The sequence below is a fragment of the Pelobates fuscus genome, chromosome 5 (genome assembly GCF_036172605.1).
Source record: "Pelobates fuscus isolate aPelFus1 chromosome 5, aPelFus1.pri, whole genome shotgun sequence".
Classification (NCBI taxonomy): domain Eukaryota; kingdom Metazoa; phylum Chordata; class Amphibia; order Anura; family Pelobatidae; genus Pelobates; species Pelobates fuscus.
The window spans coordinates 37,140,975-37,163,142 of record NC_086321.1 but is presented as its reverse complement, the minus strand read 5'-3'; the positions used below and the strand labels follow the sequence as shown (position 1 = coordinate 37,163,142).

The 22,168-nt window shown below is 39.5% G+C and overlaps 1 protein-coding gene across 2 annotated transcripts in view; it reads left to right on the top strand.

Moving 5' to 3' along the window:
* Positions 1–18,611, top strand: part of XRCC4 (X-ray repair cross complementing 4) — a 274,465-nt gene extending 255,854 nt beyond the window's left edge. For both annotated transcript variants that reach the window (XM_063456759.1, XM_063456758.1), the window contains exon 8: positions 18,268–18,611. In XM_063456759.1, the coding sequence (XP_063312829.1) occupies positions 18,268–18,379 (112 nt within the window). In that variant the 3' untranslated portion in view covers positions 18,380–18,611. The remainder of the gene's footprint in view (positions 1–18,267) is intronic.
* The last annotated feature ends 3,557 nt before the right edge of the window (positions 18,612–22,168 follow it).

The following is a 22,168-nucleotide window of genomic DNA, read 5'->3' as shown; positions in this document are numbered from 1 at the left end:
AGAAAGCCAATGTATTTTCGCTTTCCAGTGGGAGAACGCTGTAACGGGCTCAAAACGCCAAATGACTTGGACAAGACTGCCCCAAGGGTTTAAAAATTCACCTACCCTATTTGGTTCAGCCCTAAGTCAAGATCTATTGGATTTCGAGTCCATCCCAGGAGAGTGTGTATTGTTACAATATGTAGATGACTTGTTGATAGCAGCAGTTACAAAAGAAATCTGTCAGCAAGCAACGCACGATCTACTACACATTCTCTGGAAGGCAGGATACAAGGTGTCTAGAAAGAAGGCTCAGTTGTGTTTGCCAACTGTCAAGTATCTAGGATTCCATATCTCTGAAGGTCAAAGAATTATGGGGCCAGAGAGAAAAGAAGCTGTCTGCCAAATACCAATACCCAAGAATAGAAGACAAGTGCGAGAATTCTTGGGGGCAGCAGGCTTCTGTAGGATATGGATTCCCAGCTATGCGATACTAGCAAAACCTCTGTACGCAGCTATCAAAGGTACAGAGCACGACCCCTTCTTATGGACCCAAGAACAGCAAACGGCATTTGAAGATGTGAAGAAGGCTTTGATGAGTGCCCCAGCATTAGGTCTACCTGATCACACACGACCATTCTACTTATATGTACACGAGCAAAGAAGAATGGCTGTGGGAGTATTGACACAGTACTTGGGATCATGGCAAAGACCTGTTGCCTACATGTCTAAGCAACTGGATGCAGTGGCCAGCGGACTTCCACCTTGTCTAAGAGCCGTAGCTGCAGCCGCCCTGCTAGTAGCTGAAGCCGATAAACTCACTCTGGGTCAAGAACTTTATGTACGAGTCCCACATGCAGTACAGACGTTGTTGGATTACAAAGGAAATCATTGGTTTAGTAACAGCCGTATGACCAAGTATCAAGCAATGTTGTGTGAAAACCCAAGAGTGCATTTAGAGACTGTAAACACCTTAAATCCAGCTACCCTTTTGCCACAACCTACTGAAAGTCAACATGATTGTTTGGAAGTAATGGATGAAGTATTCTCAAGTAGACCAGATCTTCGTGATTTTCCCATCCAGAACCCCGATGTTCAATATTACACCGACGGCAGTAGTTATGTGAAAGAAGGGATCCGCTATGCAGGATATGCAGTGACAACAATAGACAAGGTGATAGAAGCTCGGCCACTGGCGAAAGGAACATCAGCACAAAAGGCAGAATTAATAGCACTAACACGAGCGTTACAATTGGCTGAAGGTTTAAGAGTAAATATCTATACGGACTCTAAGTATGCGTTTTTAACCACTCATGCCCACGGAGCTTTGTATAAAGAAAGAGGACTACTGAATTCAGAAGGCAAAGAAATCAAGTACGCAGCCGAAATCCTACAACTATTGGAAGCAGTGTGGGAGCCGAAAGAAGTCGGTATCATACATTGTCGAGCGCATCTGAGAGGAGATGGTGATGTAACCAAGGGAAATCGGATGGCAGATAGTGCAGCTAAGCGTGCTGCTGAATCAGGAAGACAGGAGTATGTGGGGCATATAGCTGCTCTTATACCAACTCCACTGTCCCAATGGACTCCAGTTTATACAGCTCAAGAAGAGGAGTGGTTAAAGACTGAACCGGGAAAGTATTTGGAGAACAAGTGGTATCAGCTAGAAGATGGAAGAATAGTCATACCAGCATCACTAGCGGTAGAAATTGTCCAAAATTATCACAACGGGACACATTCTGGGAGAGACAGTACTGAAGAATCTCTCAGGAAACATTTCTACATACCAAGATTGTCCAACTTGACTCAGGCCATTGTACGCAGATGTGTAACGTGTGCTAAGAATAATGCAAGACAAGGACCAGTAAAGCCACCAGGAGTCCAGTTTATGGGGGGACTCCCCATGTCCGATCTACAAATAGACTTTACAGTAATGCCTAAATCGGGTGGACATCGTTACCTGTTGGTAATTGTGTGCACCTATTCAGGCTGGGTAGAAGCATGTCCTACTCGTACAGAGAAAGCAGGAGAAGTTGTAAGATTCCTGCTACGAGAAATAATACCCCGATATGGACTACCCTGTTCTATAGGATCGGACAATGGTCCAGCTTTTGTTCATCAGTGCCTACAACAACTGACTCATATGCTTGGTATAAAGTGGAGGCTTCATACTGCATATAGACCCCAGAGTTCTGGTAAGGTAGAGAGAATGAATAGAACTATAAAGAACCAGTTGGCTAAAATGTGTCAGGAAACCCAACTTAAGTGGAACGTTCTCTTACCCATAGCTTTATTGCGAATCCGCAGTACCCCTACCAGAAGGATGGGCCTCTCTCCTTTTGAAATCATGTATGGGCGACCACCTCCCGTACTTGGTAACTTAAGGGGGGACTTGAGTCAGTTGGGAGAAGGAATTACCCGGCAGCAGGTTGTAGAGTTGGGTAAGACTATGGAGGAGGTACAGAAATGGGTACAAGATAGATTACCTGTGAATATTTATCCCCCTGTTCATAGTTATCATCCAGGAGATCAAGTGTGGATTAAAGAGTGGAATAATGTACCGTTAGGGCCCAAGTGGAGAGGTCCTTATGTTGTTCTTTTGTCTACCCCTACAGCGATAAAAGTAGCCGAAGTAACTCCGTGGATACATCACTCCAGGGTTAAACCAGCAGCAGTCGATTCTTGGCAAATTACAGCAGATCCAGAGAATCCCTGCAAGATCCGGTTGAAACGCACTACTCAGTCGGAGTAACGAGGAATTATTGTGGATTACAAATTTTATTGTTACAGGTGTGAGTGAGAAGGCCATAATAAAGCCTGTCCGCTTACCATCACATAGTGTATAAGCCAGGAAAGTCTCGAAGGGACACCTGTGAAGATGAGCAGAACTCCATTCCCTGCAGCCCTCACATCCTGGAAGCTGAGGTTCCATCGCACGGACGAAGACTGAGGATGACGGCGAAAGATGTGCTTTTGATTGTGTTTATTTATATGTGTTTTTATATTCAGGAAGGTAGAGGTACCGACACTCCTAGCTGTGAGGTATGCATTAAGACTACGAGAACAGGTAACCATATTTCCCAAACCCTAATTTGGCATTCACAATACGAATGTAAAGGAGAGGTATCAAGATGTAGATACCTAAATATAGACTATAGTGTGTGCCATTTAGGAGTAGGAGAACCTAAGTGCTTCAGTCCAGAGTATCAACCTCGTACAATTTGGTTGACTCTCAGGAATGGAGATCCTCAGGGGACCCTAATTAATAAGACGGTGTTAGAATCCGTACATTCTTCGGGTGTTCTGCTATTTGATGCATGTAAGGCGATATCAAGTGGTAGAAAACCGTGGAATGTATGTGGGGATCTTAGATGGGAGAGGACGTATGGGTCTAATGATAAATATATTTGTCCCAGTAGTAAAAATAAATATGTGAGTCCTAGATGCCCAAATAAAGACTATAACTTTTGTCCATATTGGTCTTGTGTGGGGTGGGCGACTTGGGGACAGACAGTAGATAAAGACATGATAGTGACTAAGTTGCCGACTAGCCCTTATTGTAAGTCTATGGAATGCAACCCAGTCCATATACTTATTAATAACCCCGACAAGTTCCTAGATAAGTATGGAAATTTATTTGGGTTTCAGATATACGGGACGGGTTTAGATCCTGGGACATTATTGTTTATAGGAATAGAGACTGATACGGTATCCTCCCAGACTCATCAAGTATACCATTCCTTTTATGAAGAGATGAGTATAGATAATAAGATCCCCCATAACGCTAAAAACCTGTTCATTGACCTAGCTGAAAGTATTGCCGGTAGTCTTAATGTTACCAACTGCTATGTGTGTGGAGGTACTAACATGGGAGACCAATGGCCTTGGGAAGCAAAGGAGGTAATGTCCGGTTCTGAGGCAGTTGACCAACTAATATCTACACAAGCCGATTATCATTTGAGTGTTAGAGGTAAATCTGAGTGGAGATTAAAGACCTCCATCATAGGTTATGTTTGCATAGCAAGGAAAGGAATAATGTATAATACTTCTGTAGGAGAATTAACTTGTCTAGGGCAAAAAGCTTATGATGATGATACAAAGAATACAACTTGGTGGTCGGCTTCAAATGTCTCAGAACCATCTAACCCGTTTGCTAGATATGCCAATTTAAAGGATGTGTGGTTTGATCTATCCATCACATCTACCTGGAGAGCCCCAGCAAATTTGTACTGGATCTGTGGTAAGAAAGCCTATTCGGAGTTGCCACAGGACTGGGAAGGGGCATGTGTGTTGGGTATGCTCAAACCATCCTTCTTCTTGTTACCGTTTGAAACAGGTGAGACTTTAGGTGTTAAAGTGTATGATGTGAATCATAGGAAGAAAAGGGGACCCATAGAGATAGGCGCCTGGGAAGATGATGAATGGCCTCCCCAGCGTATTATAGATTACTATGGGCCAGCCACGTGGGCTGAGGATGGTACCTTTGGTTATAGAACCCCTATTTATATGCTCAACCGTATTATAAGATTACAGGCGGTGGTTGAGATTATCACAAATGAGACATCACAAGCGCTCAATCTTCTAGCGAAGCATAACACCAGGATGAGGACAGCAGTCTACCAAAATAGATTAGCCTTGGATTACCTTTTGGCAGTAGAGGGAGGTGTATGTGGGAAGTTTAACCTAAGTAATTGCTGTCTTCAAATAGATGACGAAGGGCAAGCAATAGCTGAGCTTACTAGCCATATGGTTAAACTAGCGCATGTGCCTACTCAGGTATGGAAAGGGTACAATCCAAGTAGTTGGTTTGGTAGCTGGTATGAGTGGTTTGGAGGGCTTAAGGCAGTGGTAGGTGGAGTCCTACTGATTTTACTGTTGTGTCTACTCCTACCGTGTCTTATACCCTTAGTAGTTAGGTCTGTGCAAAGCCTGATAGGAAGTATAGCAGAGAGGAAGGCTGCTGCACAGATAATGGCGATATATAAGTATAAGGCTCTAGATCAAGGAGAACCAATGCAGGAAGATGAGTGTTAAAAGATTCACATCATAAGATAAGTCTGGTCTGGTTCATGGTAACCTGAGGTATATGCAAACCAAGGTTAAGTGATGCCTCAAGTAATTGTGAAATATCAGAGGCATCAAAGGGGGGAATGTGATGTAATTCCAGTAAAATACAAGTTTAGCAGGCTAAGATTGCCACAAGGCATATGTATGTATATGTGTTTGTAGTATCAGTTAGTTAATAACACGTAGCTAAGATACTGTCATCACTGTACTGACCAGGTGCAGGAATGTAAGAACTGGAATTACGCGTCCCTCTCCTTTGTATCAGATGAGCCACGTGGTTAGACCGGATGGATGAGTTTAGACTCTATTTATTAAATAGGTTAAGGGTATGTGTGGGTGTAGTTAATTGTGGGAGGAGCTACAGTGCTATATAAGGAATGTACTCTATGTATTCAGTACTCAGACTTTGCTGTATTTTGGTGACGCTAGTCCCTCTGAGTCCCGATCGGTGATCCAATAAAGAATCTCTTCCTTCCTGAAGAAACCTGTGTCCATCTCTCTGTGCTTGGCTTCCGTCAGTTTCTCCGGTATCAATATAAGGATGACACGGTGTTAACTTTTTTGGAGAAATTTTATTCAACCATGATGACATCTGATATGAGCATTTAACCACCAATGTTATCCTGTTTCAGCTCAGTTGAGCTTTGAATTTCATTTACAAACTGCTTTTAACAACAATAAAATCTCTAAACATTTGAATGAACCTAGAGTTTGTGAATTTCTGATCTGCACCAGGCACCATTTATATATATTTCCTTCTTATATTTCCAATGCTCACAATCCACGCTGCATGCTAAACAACTAATTATTGAATCAGTTATGGTTGTATTTTCCTGACATTGAGAGAAAACAGAACACTCGCTGCCTAAGTGATGTCAGAATACTTCTATTTTAACCGAAAAAAACTGCAGTGTTAATGGAGAACAGAACTTGGGAGTATATGACCCACACTCTTACCATTCTCTTTTTGTATAAATAAATGTTACGTAAAGATCATCTGTTTCAGCCTTTTACGTATTTTTTTTTTTTTTTTTTTAATCATAGATATCACCTGCTAGGGCAAGTTTCATTTGGAGCCAAAAAAATATGCATGTACTTATTCCTACGTGTTTGCAAAGCTGGTGTTTGCTCTCAAGAAATTAATAGACATAGACAGGAAGTAGAGAATGGTCTGAATTCTTGATAACACAGAGAAATTATAGAAGATCCTGGTTTGTAGGCCGCCTGCAGACAATCTACATTTTGACTAACTACTTTGATCCACAGTCAAGACAGTCACAAATCGGTAGCATAGCCATCGTAGTTCAGAGTTGGAATCCAGCAGAAGAAGATAGCTAGTGTAGTCGTGATTAAAGGATTGCTTACAGTCTTTGTCAAACTTGATGTTCATGTAACAAAGTTCTAAAGGTTTGTTATTGATATTGAACCCTTTGCACTATATAATGATTATATAAGGGACTGTTTTAGCAACATACCCACTACAGCCCGGTGTTGGTTTTGTTGTCCATGTCGGTGTGTGCCATCCTTCTTTCTTTGTCAGATTGCCCCCAAACAGAGATCTTCCTGGCAACCAGACACCACCTTCTGTGTGGCTGCATTGGTGGAATGCACACCTCTACTTGCTACGTATTATTACTTTCAATGGTCAACCAGTGATAGGCTAAAAGTGTCAATGGCTGATTGCTGTGGTGGCTGGAGGAAGGAAGAGTGGAGGAAGAGATGTAGGACTCTATGGAAATCTAAGTCAGCACCCACACAATCCTAACCCCATAAGCACATCTTTAAGATGAAGTTGTTATTGGGTGGGAGGGTTCCTTTAAAAAACTACACACAAATCTGTGACTTGAATGTGTTATACATATAGTTTGTAATAAATAGTCCTTTAAAGGAACCCCACGATTATCATAACCACTAGACTGAGCTGTAGTGGTTATTGTGCCAGGAGTGCCCTGTTTCACTCCGTGTAAGAATCAACTGTTTGCTAATGACCTTGGGGTGTGCCTCTCCCCGCCGAGCTAAGTCTGGCAGTGCAGAGGTTATCTGCATGGCGTAGAGCGATCAGCTGACACTTTCAGCCAATGAGCTGATCCAGCACTGTAGGGCTTAGCTCCTTGCAGGAACATGAGTCTCTCAGTACTGGCTGCAGGGAGGCAGGGAATGGTACCCGGCAGACACCAAGTAAGGATGGAAGGGCTCTCCTAGCACAATAACTACTACAGTGCATTCAAACTAGTATTTATGGTACTTGGAGTGTTCCTTTAAAAAAAAAAAATCAAAAGAAAAAAAAAATCAAATACGCATGTAAACATTGTTAAGTATACTTTTGTGACTTGCATATCATAAAGCTGTTTACTGTTTAATTGCCTATTATACCTAACCTCCAATGGACATATTTCCTCAACTCATCCAGAATGCCTTTAGAGCAGCATGAAACGTAGGATGCAGAAATCTAATGCAATTCTTTCTCCTGCTGTGTGAATGTACTCTGGATTGTGATTGGCTTGTTTGGTTCAAATAGCAAATGCTATTGGCCAAAAGTTCTGCCCATGATATACTCAAACAATTATGGTGCGTATAGGTGATAATCAATTGATAAACTAATGACAGTCAACTGTTAGAAAGTGTAGATTGGCAGAAAATAAAAGCAATAAACATTTTACGTATATTTGAATTTCTCGTTTTATATAAACTGAAATGAGCTTGAAATTTTATAGTCTCAGAATAATACCATTACGAAAAAAACCTGTGTAAACTGTGAATACAGACGCAGATGTGTGCTTTCTAAGAGCGATGGTTCTCTGTAAATCGATTCCCTGATAACTGTAAAAAAAAAAAAAAAAAAAGCTTTGTGACCTTTTACATTTAATGGTTTAATCCTTTGGTTTGAATATATTAAGGAACATTAGTTGTAATGGCATCGCTGGAGCGGCTGTTAAGTGTCGTTTCTTCAACCATAAACACTTTATAGAACTTGAACTAACATTAACAGTCAATTTAAAAAAAAAAAACTCATTTACTAAAGCTACAGGTAATCTCACGTTTATGAGGTTGCAAAAAGCTTTGTTCAAAATATATGGAGAAGATTAATTGCTGTGCTTTGTCATCGGGAAGGGATCCTGCGACTTGCTTTTAAATTGTCCGCTAGTGTCTCACCTCGATGAATATCAGAAAAAAAAACTTCTGGGGGCCAACTCTTAACACCACTCACAATTAGCCAGCTTTTCTTTTTTTGGGGGGGGGGCTGGCTCAATATGTGGGAATGGTGGTTAACAGACTGTGTATGTTTGCTTCCAGCCATGTCATTCTGTAAGCCAGTCACTTATACAACCTTCTTATTTTTTTTAACTATGCCATTGGGAACCAAATGTAGCAACAACAAAGGAAATGTGTGCCTCTAAAACTTTTACATTATCCATAACATTGTCACGTTGTTCAGGCTACAACCAGATGGACTTTAAGTAAGTGGCCGTATTGTATTTATTTTATTTTTGGGGGGTAAGGAAAGGGGGGCCTTTTTTGTGGTTTTTTTTTGTTTTTTTTTAATAGCCATGTACAAAGTGTAATTATGTTTTCAGTGACTCATCTGTATAACACCCTTGGTTATTTTACAATAAGTAGCATCTGGTTTAAATGTGCACAGTGGTTACGAGATTGTGATTGACATCTGCATTTACCTAGTAAAGCTCCTACGTGACGATGCAGTATTGTGTCTTGTCTCTGTGTGCCTGTTCAGACATATGTCTCTTTTGAACCCTATGTCAAAGCATGCATTGTAAGAAATCCATACATTTCATTTAGTGAAGATATTGCTACTTAAACTTCTTAGTTATGTCTTTTTATGACTATTGCAATGTCTTCTCTGCCTTAGCTACTCAAATCATAAAGGAGTTTAAGCATCCGTGGGAAAGGCATAAGGCTATCCCAAATATAAGATAAGGCCAGGGACTAATGGAAGTATTTAGAAAATTAAATTGGGCAGACTAGATGGTCCGAATGGTTCTTATCTGCCGTCACTTTCTATGTTTTATGCCGAGTGCCACCAAGAACCAATATTCTTTATAAATCTTTGTGCCATTGAGTTACTCCAAGTGGCAGCATTTTCCTAGCAGTTACCTTTGACTTTGAGTTGTGAAATGGTAGGTATATTGAAGTACTTACCTACCCCATGAATAAACACATACAGCTGGTTGAGAAAGCCTTTTCTAGATCACGTACTGAAGCTGAATGTTTGCTGTACGATTGATGGCTTTTAGATTTCATCCTGTTAAACCAGGTTGCTTATTACTCGAGGGGAAGACTTTCTGAACTTGAAAGGAGAAAATGATGTCACTTAGTCGTTTCCTACACCTGGGCAACGTTCCACTGAGGCTGATCCGTGTTTTTCCTTTTTGTAACAAGAAATATTTTCAGAGTCTAAACATTTTTTATGCTCTTGGCTTCCCATGTAAGTTTCACATATGTTACATTGAATCTGGTTTCAGTGCTGTTAAGTGTGCAGTGCAGCAGATCCAGTTCAGATACAAACATTTTGCAGGATTGCTTTGAGCATTCTAGTGTGTGTTCCTTGTTTGATTCCTGACACCCATAGCTGTAAAAAAAAGTAATTTGGTTTCAGTACTTTCAGTACTGCGCTTCCAAATGATGGATACAGATAAATGTTAGGGCTATTAAAAGAGACACAGGCAAGCATGCACAAAAACTAGTGAGAAACACAGAGACAAAGCAGGCCACTTGAGGTTTAGAGATACAGTCTGCAAGAAGGGCTCTCTCTGTCTCTAAAGCAATATTCATACAGATTGACAGAGAGTTAGCTCAATGGTAGAGGAAGGCAATTGCTGAATCTCGGAATACCTTGTTTGAATCCTGCCAAGATCATTCTTCTGAGGTCGATACAATGATTACCATTAAGTTAGGTAATAATAACATCTAGACCCCAGGATGTACTTGGAAACTAGCAACGAGCTAAATTAACCTTTCTTAATTATAAATTGTTATATTATTCCAAAAGGTGGCCACTCCAATTTCACGATTCTAAAACAGGCAAGAGGTCCAAATAGATATATCCTAACCTAGGGTGTTATCTACCTTTACCAGTAGTCGAAACTAAGACCGCATGTCTTCTTTTTTTTTTTTTTTTTTTTTACTGAAATTCCAACGCAATGAAAAGATATATTAAGACAAAGTGGGGACTAGTATATTCCCTAAGGCAAATCTATAGCAGTTAAGTTTTGTCATTTCCCCCAGATCTCACTGATGACAGTCTTGCGGGATCAACCATAGATCTCAGGGTGGACTCTCATGCATGCATGAAAGTACAGTTGATGTGGGCTCCTGGCAGATGAAGCATCAGGAGCTGAAGAAGACTTGCAGGTGGTGGTGGCCACAAGAGTCATGTTCAGATAAGTAAAACTCATCGTCACCTGCACCCTGTGACTACCAGGCAGCAAGTGAAGCAGTCACTGTTGTGGGTCTTTGCAAATTATGCAAATTATTCGCTAATGGTTTTCTATGTTCTGTACATGTTAGACATGTAACCTTGTAGCAAGTTTATATCATCTGAGTATCACTGAGTAAACCTGAAAGCGAGAGAAATCCCACTGTTTTCTTTGGAATCCTAACTAGGAAGTTTAGATGCTTTTTTTCCCCCTTCCTGTTACTGAAACTGTAACTGATGGTAACTTCATCATGCATGTGTTTTGCTTTGTTGGGGATCATATTAAATACTCTTTACCACCCACTGTTAAAAAAAAAAAAAAAAAAAAAAAAAAGCAGTGAATACAGGAGCCGTGATTAATGAAGGCAGATGGTATCTTTATTTGATAAATGGCAAAAAAAATAACATGCTGACTTAGGAAAAGTAGATAACGCCCTAGGTTAGGAGATATCTATGTGAACCGTTTGCCTGTTTCAGAGTCATGACATGAAAATTAAAATACCCAGTTTAAATGGCTGTATTATTTTTGAAAGGTTACATTTTGCAATATGGGTAAAGCAGGGATCTCAAAGTCAATTCACGTCTGGGAGATCCGTACTGCCAGAGGCACACGTGCACACAAATCCTTATTTCCTTACATGCAGCTACACACTCTCTTACAATGCACACACAGCATAAACACATAACACTATTCACTTTAACACACGTACACAGCTACACACACAAAATAAGCACTCCACAGACTCTCTCCTTTTGCTGTGTGAACTAGTCAACCACGTCATTGAAGCCAACCTCAACAACCACAGCATACGAGGGCATGATCGCAGCCCAGATGTAGACCATACCAAACAGCAATCCGGGACTTAGAGAGATAAGGCCGGAACTCAGACTTACCTCTTTAATTTGGTATGGGATTGGCCGGCCACAACCTGCTTTGAATTCTTTAAGGTTTTAAACATGGGTCACAAGCAGGAATTTGAGAAAGAAACTGGGAAAGAGTTATACTAAAATTGATTGGAGCATTAAAACTGTACTAAATCTGTGTAAATTCAAAGGCATTAAAGCAAATCTGTGATTTTTGGAAGGGTTTTGTATATTTCAGGAAGATACGTTTTACTTATCTGAAGCTGTCCCCCGTGGCTGCCGCTATTATCATCCTGCAGTCCTTTTTAGCTCCTAGAGCTTCATTTGCCAGGAGCCATGTCAGATAAGACCGTGGGAGCCTCTATAGGCAATGCCTGAATCCCACAGTTGTGACCTGTGACGACGGCTGGGATTGGACAAAAATCGAGAGGGAAACTCTGCCTTTTGTCAATTTCTGTCAACCTCATCCTTGTACATAAGACAAAGTAGTCCCTAGAATCTTGGAATTTCAGTGTAATTCCAACATAGTCTTGATCAGTGTTTCATAAAGAATATCTCTTTATTAAATACTGAAAAATTATAGTTCCCCTTTAATGCCGCACACATTAATGCCACATTTAAGTCATTCTTAACACCTTTAGGTCACAGTTTTAGTTTCTAATTCAGCAATTGTATTCAGAGCCTTTCATCTTTATCCCTGTCCTAACACCACAAATAATAACAGCTGCAGCTTCGAGCACTTTATACCTGGGAAGTTCTATAATTTAAGATGTCCTTTGAATCGGAAAGGTGGTAATTTTTCTTTTCAATAGGGAAACATTTTAAACCTAAGCCTTGATGTCAGTCAGCTAGACAGATTTGCCACCTTTCTTTTCCTATCCTCGGGTTTCCATAGCTACCAGTTAAACAATCCTGTGATGTGGTTATTGAACCCATGCCAAGGTCTCCTCTCTTTGTTTACACAGTATACATAATATAGAGTAAAATAACCACAGCTTACACAAAAAAAAGCAGCTCAAAAGACCCAAGCAAGTGGTATTAATGGCTTAATATGCAATGAACACTGTGAGAAAATACTGCATGTTAACAGTTGTGTATTTTGTAAATACGCCTGTGACTGCTAGAATTATGTGTGATGCCAGTATCATCTTGTGTTGCATCTTGGAAAGGCTTCTTGTCTGGGCAAGTTGTCATGTCATAATATACGTTACAGGAACACTAGCTGATAAGATTTCTTGGACAGCGACCTACTCTGAATTTCGAACAATGACAATCTCATCATGCTTTCAATCTCACTACTTGTTAGCTTTCCTTTTAACCATTTCATCTGCTTTTGTTAAAGGAGCAGGAATGTCACCATATCAAGTTCATCGGCATGAGGTCCCTGGCGCCGGCTTACCTTTTGTGGTTAAACCGTTAATAAATGGTTTAACCTCAAAGTCTAGTTTAGCTCTGCCCCTGTCCTCCTACCTCTAACTGATTGTTGAAAGCCTTGCACAGCCATGGACAGTGACAATGATGTTTGACTGTTTTATTTGTAGAAACAGTGTTAGGAAAATATGTACACTTCTCAAGCCATTTTGTGAATATGGAGCTACTGATTGGATGCTGTAAACCAATCAGTGGTGCCCCTGTCTGAGGCAGTCCAAGGTTTCCTGTTTTAAGAATCTGAGAGAGGCAGAAGGGTAGAGGCGGAGCTAAATTGAGCTAGATACAAGACTATCTGGTTAACCCATACATAAACGGTTTAACCCCTAAAAGTAAACTGGCGCAAGGGGCCTCCAGGTACCATAATAACTTTGCTTCAATGAAATTGTTATAGTGCCAGGAGTATTCTTTTAAAGGATCGCTATAGTGTCAGGAAAACAAACTAATTTTCCTCACACTATATAGCATCCTTAGGACCCCCCCACCCTCACTTGGCGCTGAAAGTCAGCTCACAAGTGAAGCGGAATGCGCATGCACGGCAAGAGTCGGGCGCGCATTCAAACAGTCCATAGGAAAGCATTTCTCAATGCTTTCCTATGGACGTTCTGCACGCTGGATGCGATTTTCGCATCCAGCGTCGCAGAAGCGCCTCTAGTGGCTGTCAGGAAGACAGCCACTAGAGGCTGGATTAACCCTGCAATGTAAACATAGCAGTTTCTCTGAAACTGCTATGTTTACATCTGAAGAGTTAAAACCTGGGGGACCTGGCACCTAGACACCTTAAACATAGAAACATAGAATGTGACGACAGATAAGAACCATTCGGCCCATCTAGTCTGCCCAATTTTCAAAATACTTTAATTAGTCCCTGGCCTTATCTTATAGTTAGGATAGCCTTATGCCTATCCCACGTATAGAGATTTTATTGTTGTTAAATGCAGTTTGTAAATGAAATTCAAAGCTCAACTGAGCTGAAACAAGATAGCATTGGTTAAATGCTCATATCAGATGTCATCATGGTTGAATAGCATTTCTCCAAAAAAGTTAACACCGTGTCATCCTTATATCCATCATAAAATGGGGTTTTACTTTTCTTCCAATTTACTATTAACTTAGTTTCAAGTGTAAATTTAGGATTGTCAGTGCAGCTGAGAAAGGGCGCAGCATAGAGCGCTTATATCTCACAATTCCTATACAATTTTATACTAAAACTCTGTCACCCCATATTAAAAAAAAGTATTTCATGAAGCTTGAATCTTTAGAAAATATTCACTATGACTGTGTTGCAATTTCAATGAAATTCCAACCCAGTCAAAAGTGATACTGAGACAAAGTAAGGACTGTTATGTGACTGTATTTTTCCTCTTATTGACAAAATAACAGTTACCTTTTGTCAAACCTTGTCATTTCCCCCAGTCTTCACCAGTGACTGCTATAGGGAAAAAAAATCTCTTTCTATGAAGGATCTCGCGTTCTTGCGTGATGTTCCATAGACCTCAGTTCCGAAAAGGTTTGCCATCTTCTGGCCTCCCACCAGAGCGCTCCCCGAGTATCCGGATCCCTACTCAATCATGCTCAGGTATACCACCCAAGTCCTCCATACCGTCTCATAGAAACATAGAAACATAGAATGTGACGGCAGATAAGAACCATTCGGCCCATCTAGTCTGCCCAGTTTTCTAAATACTTTCATTAGTCCCTGGCATTATCTTATAGTTAGGATAGCCTTATGCCTATCCCACACATGCTTAAACTCCTTTACTGTGTTAACCTCTACCACTTCAGCTGGAAGGCTATTCCATGCATCCACTATCCTCTCAGTAAAGTAATACTTACTGATATTATTTTTAAACCTTTGTCCCTCTAATTTAAGACTATGTCCTCTTGTTGTGGTAGTTTTTCTTCTTTTAAATATAGTCTCCTCCTTTACTGTGTTGATTCCCTTTATGTATTTAGGACTTCATTGAGCTGAAGTGGTCTGGGTGACTTGTCCATTTAAGTATGTGATCCACTGTATAACGTATGCACTGGCTTTTCAGAGGATTGTCACCAGAGCATATTTTGTCAATTTTCTTTGTGCACTATTGCATAATAAATTTATGTAATTTCAGTTTTAAGTTTTAATTTTGTAATTATTACCTTTAGCCTTCAAACAAAACCCTTTTATTTATTCTTAATTCCTTTTTTTAATTGCCTGAGAAAGCAATATCATCTGGTGCAATTCCGGGAGAGTGAATAACTTTCTGCTTAGTGCAATTTGACTCTGTTGAACACACAATTACTCGTCATTAACAATTTACTTACATATCAACAGATCACCAACATTCTGTTTGCATCTTAGAAAGTAATGTATCAAATGCATTTTAAATATAGTTCCACGGGTAGCACGCTCACTATCAGAAACTTCAGTAATTGAGGTAAGGGCAATATATAAAATCCCTCAGACAATCTGTTTATACATTATCATACCAACTAGAACACAGTGGTCTACAGAAATAAAAGGGGAACAAAAAAGTAAGCTATAATAAAAATAAGGCATTAGAACAGTAAGCTATAAAATGGAATTGCTTTTTGCAATTGAAGTGCTGACTGTATATTTGGTGATACTTTGCTGACTGCCTGCCTTGCATATGTTCTCGTCTTAGAAGTGGCAATCTCCTCCACAAGATTCGAGTATAGTATATGCTACTGTTAGGACTCTGTGACATGCAGAGAGACACAAAATGGATTTTAGATAGCCGTAACATTAGGGTAGTATTTATGCGAGGTACATATTCTAATTTTTTTTATTTAGTATTCATTGTGAGCATGATGCCAGTGAGTATTTTACATATTGTATGTATTGATTTCTCTAATTGCATTTAAATTAATAATATGCTGTTCCGTTGTGCAGGAAAAAAAAGAGATGTCTAAATATATACTTACAGCAGCCTGTCTGATTGCAGCCAGGGTTTTTTCTTGTTTTCGTAAGCAGCTTGTCTCCAGGAGATACTTTTCAGACCTCTTCCAGAAACAAGCTCCAAATTGGCCTAAAAGCAGATTAAAAGCAGATTAGGGGAATACAAGTGCCAAAACCTATTTGAGCTTTTAAGTGCTCTGTGATTTATCATTTGTGTTTTATCTCTCAATATCGCCACCGCAAACATTCCCATTTTCTCACAGCTAAGATTGGTTTATTATTTTATTCATTGCATGCTCACATTTTACATTTTATTTTGTTGGTGAGTTTTTTTTTTCCCTTTTATTTAAATTTATTGAAGTATATTATTTCAGACATCTTTTTTAGATGTGTCTCTGGCAACTTCTTTAAATAAAGATTGCAGGATACGCCATTTTGATTTCATAATCTTGATATCGTAAGTTATAAATTAAGTCAGGCGCATAATAGGTCTGACAGGATAACAACCCAAACGTTTATTACGTTTCTCTTATATAATATAATAATTTAAATGTATATGCTGCTGTGACATTGTGTCTAAAGTTTTATTGATCAGTCTATGTTATTAGAGGAATGTATCCTTAACTCTAAGAACAGTATTTGTATAAAAGCTGAGGTGAGAACATTAAAGGAACATTATAGTGGTAGGAATAAAAAACATGTATTCCTAACACTATAGTTCGGAACTATCTATTAGGGTACCCAGCCCCCTCAGAGTAGAGAAATAAGGTTTTAAATTTACCTTTTCTCCCTCACCATACCATTCACTCCGTGGTTGGCCCCGCCTCCATGACTGAGATCATCAGTCAGACGATTTTAGCCAATCCAATGCGTCACGCTGTGCCAATCAGCATCTCCTCATAGAGCGGAATTAAATCAATGTATCTCTACAGGGAGCGTTCAGCAAAGCATAAAGACGCTGAATGTAGTTGCTGGACTATGTAGCAGTGGACTAGGTAGCACCTCTAGTGGCCATCTGAGCGACTGCCACTTGAGGTGTTACTAGGCAGCAATGTAAACAATGCCTTTAATCTGAAGAGGCAGTGTTTACATTGCGCAGCCTGCAGGGACATGCTACAGACTCCAGAACCACTACATTAAGCTGTAGTGGTTCTGGCAACTACAGTGTTCATTTAAGCAAGAAACTATGTAGGCAACAGAATCTTGCATTTTGTTTAGCAAAAAAATTACATAAAAAAAACATATTTTTTAAGACAATATTAGAAATAGCCTTATTGTTTTATAATAGTCTTATTGTTTTAGTTTATAGTCTTCTGGATCAGGTCATTTGAGCCACTCATATACTTTGATAGGCATATCTATCTTTGTATGTTATTGTGAGCTTTAAGATAAACAGACTGGGTTATTCACTAAACTAGGAAATGTTAACTCAAAGTGGCTGAACAGGAAAAAAAACCTCTGCAAGTAAGCTATATTTCCAGCTCAGTAACTTTGTTTTTAATTTGCGATTCACATGTTTATAACCTTGAGAGTTAGAGCGTATTGAGCAGTGTTCAAGGGACTCTATAGGCACTAAGACCACTTCATCTCATGGCCCTGTCTGTTTAACCCTGCAACTGAATACATTGCCGTTTTGCAGGAACAATGTTTTTATTGCAGAGTTAACATACCTCTAGTGGGTGACAGGAGGTACCAACTAGAGGTGATTCTCCAGCAATAACAGAATTTGAACTCCGGTATGACTTAAATTACTCTCATTAAAGTTAAATTCTAAATTACTAAAGCATTTGATTGGCCCAGCATGGCATTTTGCTGCGCATTAGCCCCCCATGGCTTCCCCGTGGTGATTCAGAGCAGTAGCATGGAGACCAGTGTGTTGCATGATGTAAGGTAAGTAAAACTTACCTTTTATGCCCCTAGATAGGGGGTGCACACCTTAATAGGTAGGTGGACACTATAGAGTTAGGAATACATGATTTTCCTTCAAGGGGATTTAGGATTCAGGGCAGTGTATTTCAAATAAATATATATTTTTTCGTATTGTAGAAGACTTTATAGTGATAATTGTGCACTATATACACACAAGATTCTCCAAGATTTCAGCCAAAGTCTAGCTTTGTCATTCCACACATTGCTGAACATATGATTTTTTTTTTTTTTAAGAGGTACAACTGATTTAGTAAAATCTGCCATTATTCTTTTTATTTTTTCATTTTACGTAAGCAGCTTATGCAACTCATAAAACACCTATATGTAACACCATAAACTATTTTATGGAAATTGTTCGCATTTCAACCTTTGACTTTTTCTCTTATATTTCTAAAAGGTTTGTTCGATTATTAAAAAAAATATTATTTTGTAAGTTTTTTTTCCCCGGCAACAGTTGAGTAAGTACTTTTGAAAATGTTTTATGTTTAATTATAGTTGTGTATGCACAAGCTGAAGAAGTGTAATTTCTTTATAATAAAACAAAATTATTGTGACTTCCTTTTTGTTCAGTGATAAATCGCTGTATTATATCTATATATATAAATACTTTATTGATTATACACAGAATGGCTTATAACCTCTCTGTTTCTTGTTGATTGTTTTTCAGATGTAATCCAGGCCCTCCAAAGACCTCTGACAGTCCTTCCTCATCAGAAAGACCGTCTTTAACAACACCAAAATGCACTCCAGATCCCGATGACCTTTTCAGTGAAGTCTAACTGATCCCCTAATCCTTTCTCTAGCTAAAACAAACAGATTGAAACCAATTATAGTCTGATAAATGTATAATGTTTCTCCAAATGGATCACTTGTTTCATAGACATCCTAAATCCTTGTCTTCAAGGGATTAGTTTTGTTTTACTAATGGTTAAACGACTTTAAAATACATACAGATATCTTCAAGAATCTTGATTTATCTTTTATGATTAAAATTGTGATTATTGTACTGTTTGTGGATGCTTTGTTGTTGTTTTTTTTTTTTTTAAATGAGCAATGTTATTATTTTAGTAGTGTCATAGTGTCACAAAGCTCCATTTTTTTAAAATTCACAATTTATTGAAAGTTTTAAAGGCAATTTAAACACAAACAATACAGTAAAATGTGTTGCAAAAAACTAGCCATTCAAAGAAGAGAATATCAATGAGGACATTCCAGCAACGTAATGTTTGACCATTGTAAAGAGAAAGGCATAATGGCACATTTTGTAATTATAGATATGAATATTACCATTCCTGCTTCAGAGCAGCTCAGGACATCACTATGTAGATGTGTTTCTTTTATCGAGGGGAGATAGCCATATGTATTGGCTTTAAAACGGGACTGCTACTTCTCTGGAAATTGCAAACATTGGGGGAAAAAAACATTGAAAATAACCTACCTTTTTATGTGATGCTCTGTTTTCATTTAGAGGGACACTCCATTTCCTAAATCCAAACAAAATAAAAATCACTGTTTTGTTGATATACCCCCATGGAAACATGAATGCGTTTATATTTTTTTTCATTGGGGATATATGTAAAAACAGCTTGCAAAAGCTGCATATCTCTTTGCTATCCAATCACAGACTTCCCAATGCTGTACTATGAGAATCTTTGCAAGGCAGGTGATCTGGGCAATGGCCTGTGTCTTGAATGTAGCTTCATTGAACTTAGCAAACCAGGAAGTAAAAAGGCCAGTTGAATGATTGTCTGCTCCGAGGGGTGTAACTAGGTAATTTATAAAAGTGACAATTTGTATTGTTATCTGAACTTTTTGTAAAATGAAAAAAGAGGACACACTCTACACACATAAAGCTCTTCAGCAAGTGGAAGTGATTTAGGAGTCTGGAGTGCCCCTGTACGTTTATTATATTAAAGAAACACTACAGGACCCAGACCACTTTATCTTATTGAAGTGGTCTGTGTGGATTGTCCCTGTTCCCTTTAGGAACTGCAATGTTTACATTGCAGGGTTAAGACTGCCTCTAGTGGCAGTCTACCAGACAGCCACTAGGGGTGCTTCCTGCAGTTTCATTGAATTTGACACCATGAAACCATGCTGGACATTCTCACGCATTGCAAGAGGATCTCCAGTGTGTGGAAAATCCACACGGAAAAGCATGGAGTCAGTGCTTTCCTATGGGGAAAACCTAATGTGTGTGCCAAGCTTGTGCACTAGGTTCCCCCCTTTGGCTGACGTTGAAGGAGGCTGAGCCCAACCCAGCACCAAGGGACACAGGCGCTGGAATCAGGTAAGTTTAAAGGGTTTTTAACCCTTTATATGCTGCTGGGGTTGCGCAAGTGAGGGAGAGAATAGGGGCACTATACTGTTAGGAATTGAGGTTTAATTTCCTAACATTGTAGTGCGCCTTTAAAGCAGGGGTTCCCAAAAAGTAGATCCCCAGGTGTTGTAGACCTACAGCTTCCATGATGCTTTGCCATTCTAAAGGCATGCAAAGCATCATGGAAGTTGTAGTTCTACAACAACTGGGGATCTGCTTTTTGGGAGCCCCTGCTTTAAAGATTTAGCAAATTACATCACAGTCCATTTCAGTCCAGGCACGGCCAGGGCACACAATGCAGATGAGGAGGAGACATTGAATTTTTTTTTTATTTCTCCACTGTGCTATGCTCTCTTTATACTGACTGCTTGGGGGCAAAGGAAGGACCTTGTAATGATGATTGACAGTCAGATAAGAGGCGTCCTTTTGCAGAATCAAATAACTAATTTCAATGACCTCAAAAGCATACATCAGTACCACAAAATGCAAATATGTATTTCTTGCAATTCATTTTAAAAACGTTTTGTCATACATCTCATTGTGTTGGTCTGCAATCTTTCGAGAGAGAGTTTTCAAGGATAAATGTAGCACATTATTTTTTAAGACACATCCCAGACAGGTCAACAGACCTGTGTTTCATTCCAGTTGACCTCTTAAGTACATTACGTGCAATGCAACCAGGGATTCTGGGAAGTAATATGCAAATGTGACCCGCGATGATTATTTATGGCATCTGTATCCACTTTATACATGGATGCTGTCATGTTTGCAGCCTTCAAGGACTGACTTTTACACCCGGTGAGATGTTTTATATCCTGTCAGAATGGGAATATTTTACTTTTATTTAGGAGAAGTATCTTAAATATAAAGTGTGTTGTGTTTATGTACGTATGTTGTATATGTACATAATGCTGACACGTTTCAGAAGTGTATGTAAATAAATTGTGGCCAATCTTATATACGGAGTTATTTAACCAATAATTATAACAAACCACTTTGGTTTTTACTCCCAATACACATGCTGTGCAAAGATACAAACGTAAATAGCAGATATGTGACTATGCCATGTACAATCACTCTGATAGTAATTATGGCACAGACATCCAAATTTAAAGGTCCCATATTTTTGGATATTATATTTATTTATCCGCTATAAACTAATATGCATTTGCGAGGTCTGAAAATAAAAATTAAGAAACACAATAGCATTTGGAGTACAAACATGTATACCTAATGCTATACGGTTCTGCTAACTATTTAGCCGACCACCCTCCACCTCCAGTGTGCAAAACGAAACAAAAAAAGGCTTTTTAAACTTTCCTTTTAGCCTTTCCACGCCACCCTGCCTCTCTGGCTCAGATCACCAATCTATCATCAATATATCAAAGCATTCTGCTATAGTGTTCTGCTAACTATTTAGATGATCACCCTCCAAAGTGAGCACATCTTGAAGCTATAAATAATTGCTTGGAAGTAATATTAGAATAGATATGTGTATACATGTAAATATTTTATTATTAAATAACGAGAAGGGTCCTAAATCTGATTCTCATTAGTTCAGACAAGTCTGCAAGTTTTAAAGAATTATTGTTTTTACTATAGAAGTGGATTTTTTCTTTGTTCTCTATATAACTTTACCCAGTCTCACACAGGAGGCTGCTTTGCACTAGCAGGCAATTGGAAGGGCGTCGGTAAGAACTTGCAAGGAGAACACACTTCCTTAAAGGACCACTATAGGCACCCAGACAACTTCAGCTTAATGAAGTGGTCTGGGTGCCAGGTGCAGCTAGGATTAGGATTTTAACCCTTTTTTCTGTAAACATAGCTATGTTTACTGCAATGTTTACCTATGGGTTAATCCAGCCTCTAGTGGCTGTCTCATTGACAGCCGCTAGAGGGCTTCCGCACTTCTCACTGTGATTTTCACAGTGAGAAGACGCCAGCGTCCATAGGAAAGCATTGAGAATGCTTTCCTGTGAGACAGGCTGAATGCGTGCGTGGAGAGGGAGGAGAGGAGGAGTAGAGCTCACCACCCGGCGCTGGAGAAAGAGGTAAGTTTAACCCCTTCCACCCCCTAGAGCCCGGCGGGAGGGGGGCCCTGAGGGTGGGGGCACCCTCAGGGCACTATAGTGGCAGGAAAACAAGTATGTTTTCCTGGCACTATAGTGGTCCTTTAAGTTAATTTGGCATTAAACCCTCAGTAAGTGTGTAGGGAGGCTGTGTGAGTCACTGCCATAGGATGTGTAAC